At 52.3% G+C, this 7747-nt stretch overlaps 1 protein-coding gene across 1 annotated transcript; it reads left to right on the forward strand.

Annotated features, from left to right (window-relative positions):
* The first annotated feature begins 1886 nt into the window (after positions 1–1886).
* On the forward strand, positions 1887–3925 carry LOC119297659 (NDR1/HIN1-like protein 1). Its single transcript, XM_037575363.1, has 2 exons — positions 1887–2514; positions 3832–3925. The coding sequence occupies exons 1-2, from the start codon at positions 1978–1980 to the stop codon at positions 3919–3921; spliced, it is 627 nt and encodes a 208-aa protein (XP_037431260.1). The 5' UTR covers positions 1887–1977; the 3' UTR covers positions 3922–3925.
* The last annotated feature ends 3822 nt before the right edge of the window (positions 3926–7747 follow it).

Raw genomic sequence — 7747 nt, forward strand, 5'->3', positions numbered from 1 at the left:
CCTCTAGTCAACCATATCGATCCTTTCAAGGGTGCTGCGAATCCATGCAAGAGTCTTGCTTAGGAAAAACGTACGTTTTATGACGTGAATTAATGTACTTTTCTTGTAAGAAAAGTCTAAATGGGTCCTTTATTTATACGGGAAGCCCGACCACCTCACATATATACAAGAGGTGACAGCTGATTAAACAATACCAATCGAATCAATCTATCAATTACATTTTCTTTCATCTATTTTATCTCTTACCCTTGTATCATGCTTCTCATTTTTTTGTAAGTTCTTCATGCCGGAGGGCTGCGTATCCATGAGGCTCTAAAGACGGGCGAATCGACCTGTACATTATTTTACTTTTTATTAATGAAAATATACCTAGGACAACGGTTCTATGATTTTTGGGTCAAAAAAAGTAACGCATAGCCCTGCCAGCCCTGACAGGTCCCTTTGAGGCAAGCGGGGCCTCGGATCGACAAAAACGCTCATGGGATGTTCTGTATAGCGCGCTTCCAGCTGGGTCTTCTTGCACACGAGATACGGTGCATCACTCCAGACGTCAAGAAATGTATTTTTTTTTGAAAGTACGCCTAGATGTATCATATTTTTTATAAAACACGAAAATCAAGTACAAGAGGTTACAAGTTGCTGTGAACAACAATTCCTTGTAGCAAGAACAACAAGGAATGTGTTTTTGTGTGCTGACATTTTGCCTAAAGATCTTCGGCGCGAGAAATTGCGCCTTTGTTTAGCATTACCTCCGCGTTGCCCCTACATGCGCTCGCCGAGTATGTGTAGCCCTGGGTGGTCGGCGCGCACGAAGTTTCTTGGTTCCGCACGTTTTTACCCCCGTGGATGTGGCGTACATGCACGTTAACAAACGCGCGTGGAAACCTGTTTTGAGCCTATATATTTTTTAACACAGTACAGATGCAAGCGCTCATATAAACGCGTATACACTCACCCCTATGAATGCACACACGCGCACCCTACCTCTATGAGCACCTTCGAGAGACTGAGCCGGCATATCATCTTGAGATTTTACGAAGTCACCGTAGACGCCTCGTAGTCGACGGAAACGTCTCCTTCCACTGAAAGCATATCATCGGAATTCCTGAAATAAATTTAGAATAAATGCGAGCACCAGGATTTAAACCCTGATGGGTTAGGAATAGCACTGTCCACCTAACCATCTCAACCAGAGAGCCTACCTAATTTTTGTTGATTTGGCGAGAACGTTTATGATTCTTGTTTCTGCCTAGGAGATCCTCCCGACTCGAGTACTCCTATCTCCCTTTTATCTGTTTATTATTACTCACCGTTACCAGGCACCTTGACCAGTCAACGAAGAGCAGCTTGGACTCATTGACCACCTGCTGCGATCAAGACACATATCAAACCCGAAAATAAAGACAGTAAAGAAATCGCCGTTCCGTTACGTCGGAATCGGCGACATGATTGGGACCTTCTACCACTCCTACTTGCCTAGACCAGACAGACAAACACATGCGCAGTTGCGCAAGTACACATCTGGCGGTGGCAGGCAGGTCGAGTCCAACGAATCGAGTCCCCGTTACGTGCCAAAGATTCTGCACCGTCTTCTCTGTCCTTTGCACGCTTCTATTCTCTTCTCCAACGCAACCATTTTATAACCCATCCATCAACCCACTACGTGCCAACTCTGCTTTCTAATCCGTCCTGCCTGCGTACACTGTGCTAAGCTCCAAAGAGGTTCAAGAAGCAAAGTTAAAAAAAGAAGCAGGTTTACGTTATGGTCGTCTAACGACAATTAGTAGGCACGTCGCTGAGCAGCCCCCACCATGACCGTGGGACTCAGAGGAGAGAGACTATTAATGGTGTGACCCGGCCGTAAGCCCAGCTTACTCTGCCCCAGCACCACACCTTTCCATCCTCCTCTCACTACAGAGAATAAGAGCTCATCGGAGACACAAACGCGAACCAACTGATCAAAGCAGACAGCTAGCCATGGGCAAGGACTGCGGCAACCACCACCACGACCACTTCCGGAACGGCTGCCGGCGCCTCCTGAAAGTGCTCCTGGGCCTGGCCTTCATCGTCGCCGTCATCGCCCTCATCGTCTACCTGGTGCTCCGCCCCACCCACCCGGGCTTTTTCCTCCAGGACGCCTCCCTCCGGCAGCTCGACCTCTCCAACTCCTCGGGCCTCCTCTCCACCTCCCTCCAGATCACCGTAGCCTCCCGCAACCCCAACGACCGCGTCGGTGTCTACTACGACCGCCTCGACGTCTACGCCTCCTACAAGGACCAGCAGATCACCGTCGCCGCCTCGCTCCCGGTGGTCTACCAGGGCCACGGCGACGTCGACGTATGGTCACCAGTGCTCGACGGGCCCAACGTGCCCTTCGCGCCGTACCTCGCCAGCGCCATCTCCCAGGACTGCCAGGCCGGCCACCTCGTGCTCCATGTCAAGATCGACGGCCGCGTCAGGTGTAAGGTCGGCAGCTGGATCTCTGGCCACTACCACCTCTTCGTCACCTGCCGAGTTAATTACACGATAGTACCACAATTGGGGCCGTGGTGGCGAATTGATATCAGTTTTGAAAAATTTTACGTGTCAGTACCATGTTTGGACCGAACCGTTGCAAATCGGGCTAAACTTTGTATTTGTACGTATTGACGCTGGAACTGACCACCCGGGCCCGCGCGTCAGATGCTCGATAGAGTGAATCCATGAAAAAAAAAACCCACCCAGTCCCGCACCTGCCCCGAACCAACCGCCACGCCGCCACCGGTCCCAAATCCGGTCACCGCGCCGCTCTCTCCCCGGGATCCGGCAGCTGCGCCGCCACCGCCCCTGGATCTGGCCGCTGCGCCACCCCCGTCCCCGAATCCGACCACCGCCTCGAATTCGCCCTCCCCATCGGCGCCGCGCCGCCCGAAACCGACGTCCTCCCCGCGCCGCGCCTCCGCGTCGACGGGCCCAACCTCTCCCCCTCCGGCATTCCGAAGCGGGCCGCGGCTTCTTCCCCTTCCCCGCTCCCGTACGTCCTCCCTCCTCCCTCCCACCATGAGCAACGCTGGCTCCGCCCCGTCGAAGGGAGGCAGCAGGCGAGGGGCCGCGAGGGGGCGTCGTCCGACCGACGACATGGACGAGGCGCTCGCTCGCGGCGTGGTGCTCGCGGACGCGCCGGGCTCACCGCCGGCGACCGGTGTCGGCGTCAACGATCCAGGAGCGGCCGCGAGGGCTCTTCGTCGAGACGAGGACGAGGGGGAGGCTCTGGCCCGCGACCAGGTGCTCGCGAACGCGCCGCCCTCGCCGTCCGCAGCCCTGGTCGCCGCGAGGAACCCAGGAGCGGCTGGGAGTCGTCGTCGTCAAAACGGCGCCGCTGCGGACGACGAGGTGCTCGCCGAGGCGCACGCGCAGGCTTCGTCGTCTGCGACCCAGATCGTCAGGGTGGCAGGAGGAGGAGCTAGGCGAGGCCAGGGCAGCCTGGGTGGCAGGCGAGGCACGGCAGCGCACCAGAGGTAGGCGGCGCGGCCGTGTCCGAGAAACGGCGGTACGGCCATTGCGTGGTGGCGGCAGGCGGCAACGAGATCGGATCCCGGGGCGGAGGCGGCGCGGTGGTCGGATTCGGGGACTGGGTGGTTTTGTTTTCATGGATTCACTCTATCGAGCATCTGACGCGCGGGCCCGGGCGGTCAGTTCCAGCGTCAATACGTACAAATACAAAGTTTAGCCCGATTTGCAACGGTTCGGTCCAAACATGGTACTGACACGTAATTTTTTTCAAAACTGGTACCAATTCACCACCACGGTCCCAATTATGGTACTATCGTGTAATTAACTCTCACCTGCCAGGCCTTGCTCGACACCGTCAGTGGAAACCGCGCACCAGGAGCAAGCGGGTTCAAGTTCCAGAAAACCACTGGCTGCCACGTAGAGGTCTAGTTTATCACAGCTAGCTCCGGCGGTCTAGTCGCCGGCGAGAGGTAGTTTCTTCTTGGCTTGTGTCCACTCCATACTCCATAGTGACCGCACAAGCTCAGATCGGTGGTAATAATTACTCTATCATGTGGGGTTATAAGTGTAAAGCAGGGGTGCATGGTTTACCGTTTACTGGGAAGTTAACACGATGCTTATATGCCGCCTTCATGAGCTGGTTACTCTTCTGTTACTACTTCAAAATTTAATTGTCAATAAACCATTTTTGTGGCACAATTAAGAGAAAAAAGTCTTGCCGTTCACTGTAATGTTTTCCTGTCTCGCGCATAGGGATGTAGGAGTACTAGTGGGATACGCGCGCTTTGCTGCGCCATTTTTCAGCCATGGGGTCCACATTCAGATTCCCTTTCGTTGGAGTGTTATTGCGATTGTACGTCATTGCAGTGTCGGGTGGGCTTTGTGTAGAGGGTTCAGGTTTGGTTGATTTCTTTTCTTTTTTCAAAAAGGAAGAATGCCCCGATCTCTGCATGAGAACGATGCATACGGCCCTTTTATTAATCAAATAAAGATGTTTTAGACAGGTCTAAAAGTCTAAAAGTCTCCCAACGACAATAAAAAAAGCTCACTCAAAGCCAGAAAAGCTAGAATACAAACTAGCCAAATAAAGGAAGCCACAAACGGCTGGCAAAACAGAGAAATAGGTAAACTAAGAGCAACTCCAACGGGCCGACCCAAACGGACGGCGTTTTTGTCCGCTTTTTGTCCGTTTGGGTCGGCCGCCCGCCCGCCGTCCGCCCTCTTTTAGTTTTGGGTCGGCAGTGCGCCCAACAGGCCGACCCATTTTCATGACCGCACGCGCTTAACATCGTGCAGTCGCCCAGATTTTGGCGCTCCAGCGTGCGGGAAAGGTTCGCGCGCATGGGGGAAAGTGGTCTAGCGCGCGCTGGTTTTGGCGCTCCAGCGCGCGGGAAAGGTTCGCGCGCGCCGCGGCCGGCGCTCGCTATAAAGAAGGCGCTCCCTACACACTCTGTCAGTCGCCCACTCTCGCCGCCTCTGCGCCACCATGTCGATCCGTCGCCTGCGCGCTTCGGACTTTCGCGGAGTCCGCGAGCGCCGCTCCGGCGCCTTCTCCGCCGAGATCTGGTTTCGCGAGAAACGTCTCATCCTCGGCACCTTCGACACCGCAGAGGAGGCGGCCCGCGCGCACGACGCGGCGGCGTGGCGCCTCCTGAGGCCTCGTTGGGATATGAATTTTTCCGACGTGTCGAGCCAGCGGGCGCAGGATCTGACGCCTCTCCCGCGGCTTTTCACCGACGAGGATCGTCGTGTCCACCGGAGGCGGCAGCGTCGCCTCGCCATCACAGAGAATGACGTGGAAGCCTTGGTGCTGTGGCGCGGAGGCTACCCGCAGGACATCGTCGACGGGCGCCAGTTCTACAAGCAATTGAGATCGGAGAGGGACGCGAGGAGGAGGGAGCGAGCCGCCTATCGGGAGGACAAGCGTTCGCGGAAGTAGGCAACTCAATTAAAACTGAAGCTACAAGAAACGTTGGGTTGGGACTTTGAAGACGAGCAGCTTGCTGACGCCTATCTTCAAGCGTCAGAGGAGGACATTACCGAGTTGGAGTCAGAAAGCGACGAGTAGTGGTCTTTTTCTTTTATCTGTGTAAGCTAGAACTATCTATGTATCCATTTTAATCTGAAAAAACGGCCGGCGGCGTCGGCGACGTAGCAGGCGGGCGAGTGTGTGAATCCAATGTGCCATCGACCAGCGGGCCCGGTGAAGAAAGAGGGCGAGCGCGCGTCCGTCTTATGTCCGCGCCGACGTAAATCAGGCTCAAAATGGGTCGGCAGGCGGATGAAAGCGGAAGCACGTCCGTTTGGGTCGGCGCGTTGGGTCGGCTTTTTTGTCCGCGCCGACCTAAACGGACGGCCGCGGACGAAATGGGTCGCCCCATTGGAGTTGCTCTAATTTCCTATCCTATACATGACCGCCATCCGAACCGGTTAAAGATATCCCGAGTTACCATCTCCTAGCGGATAGATCCAGTAACCAAATGCTCCCTGGCCTCCGCCGGAGTAAGTAGCGACCATGAACGGATCAACGCCGTGGCTCGGAAAATAACCTGCAAAAAATGAATGCGTGTTGTTCTGTTAAAAACCAAATTATTTCTGCAATTCCAAATAGCCCACAGCAAGGCGCAGACTCCTACGCGAATATGTCTCGCTAAGTCGGGCTCTATCCCGTTAAGCCACGTCCCAAATAACGTGTTGATAGAACTCGGTGGAGTAATATTAAAAGCAATATGAAGCGTCCGCCATAAAACTTTGGCTAGCGGGCAATCAAGAAAAAGGTGTTTGATCGTCTCATCCCGATCACAGAAACTACACCTAGTAGGACCTGTCCAATTACGCTTTGTCAAGTTGTTCTTGGTTAAAATAATTTTTTTATGTACAAACCAGATAAACACTTTTATTTTCAATGGAACTCTGACACCCAAACATGCTTGGAACTAGGAATAAAGCTTGAATTGATAACATCAATATACATTAATTTAACTGTAAATACTCCAGACTTAGTAAGCTTCCACCGTAATTCATCGGGTTGTTGAGAAAGCTGAACCTCTATCAGTCTACTTACTAGACGGAGCCATTCTTCCCAACGATTGCCCGCTAGCGACCTTTTGAACTGAATATTAAAGGGGATAGATTGAAATACCGCTGCAACGAACACCTCATGTCGTTGAACAATACGATATAAGAACGGGTATTGAATGGCTAAGGGTGTCTCTCCGAGGCAAGTATCCTCCCAAAATCGTGTACTAGCACCGTTACCAATCAAAAACTTTGTCCTATTAAACAGGGATTGTTTAACTTTCATAAGCCCTTTCCAGAAAGGCGAGTCAGTCGGCCTTACTGTCACCTGAGACAAAGTTTTGGTCTGAAGATACTTGCTACGGAGGATTTGCGCCCACGTGGCATCAGTCTCACTCGATAACTTCCACAGCCACTTGCTGAGAAGGCATCTGTTCTTAACTTCAAGATTATCAATACCAAGACCCCCTTGGTCTTTTGGTCTACAGATGATATCCCATTTAGCTAGATGGTATTTTTCTTTTTAGTTCATCACCCTGCCAAAAGAAACGCGAACGATAGAAGTCCAGTCTTTTCCTGACTCCAATTGGGACTTCGAAGAACGACAAGAGAAACATAGGCAAACTCGTGAGAACCGAATTTATCAGGATTAATCGGCCTCCGTATGACATGAGCTTGCCCTTCCAGCAACTCAGTTTCTTTTCAAATCGGTCCTCGATGCACTTCCATTCTCTGTTTGTCAGCTTACGGTGGTGGATTGGTATACCTAAATAAGTGAAAGGTAAAGCCCCCAAATCGCACCCAAACAATTGCCTATAAGCCTCTTGTTCGTCCTTGGCTCTACCAAAGAAGAACAACTCGCTTTTGTGAAAGTTAATCTTTAAGCGGTCATTTGTTCAAAGAGGCATAACACCAGCTTCATATTTTTCGCTTTGGCCAAGTCGTGCTCCATAAAGATGATTGTGTCATCAGCGTATTGCAGGATGGACACACCTCCATCAACAAGATGAGGTACCAAGCCACCTACTTGACCAGCCTCCTTAGCCATTCCTATCAAAGTTGCTAACATATCAACCACAACGTTAAACAGGATAGGGGAAATCGGATCACCTTGTCTCAGGCCTTTATGTGTCTGGAAATAATGACTGATATCGCCATTCACTTTAATTCCAACACTCCCTTTTTGCGTGAACGATTCAACCTGGCGACACCAGACTTCATCAAAACCTTTCATACG

This window comes from Triticum dicoccoides, chromosome 5A (assembly GCF_002162155.2).
Source record: "Triticum dicoccoides isolate Atlit2015 ecotype Zavitan chromosome 5A, WEW_v2.0, whole genome shotgun sequence".
NCBI classification, from domain to species: domain Eukaryota; kingdom Viridiplantae; phylum Streptophyta; class Magnoliopsida; order Poales; family Poaceae; genus Triticum; species Triticum dicoccoides.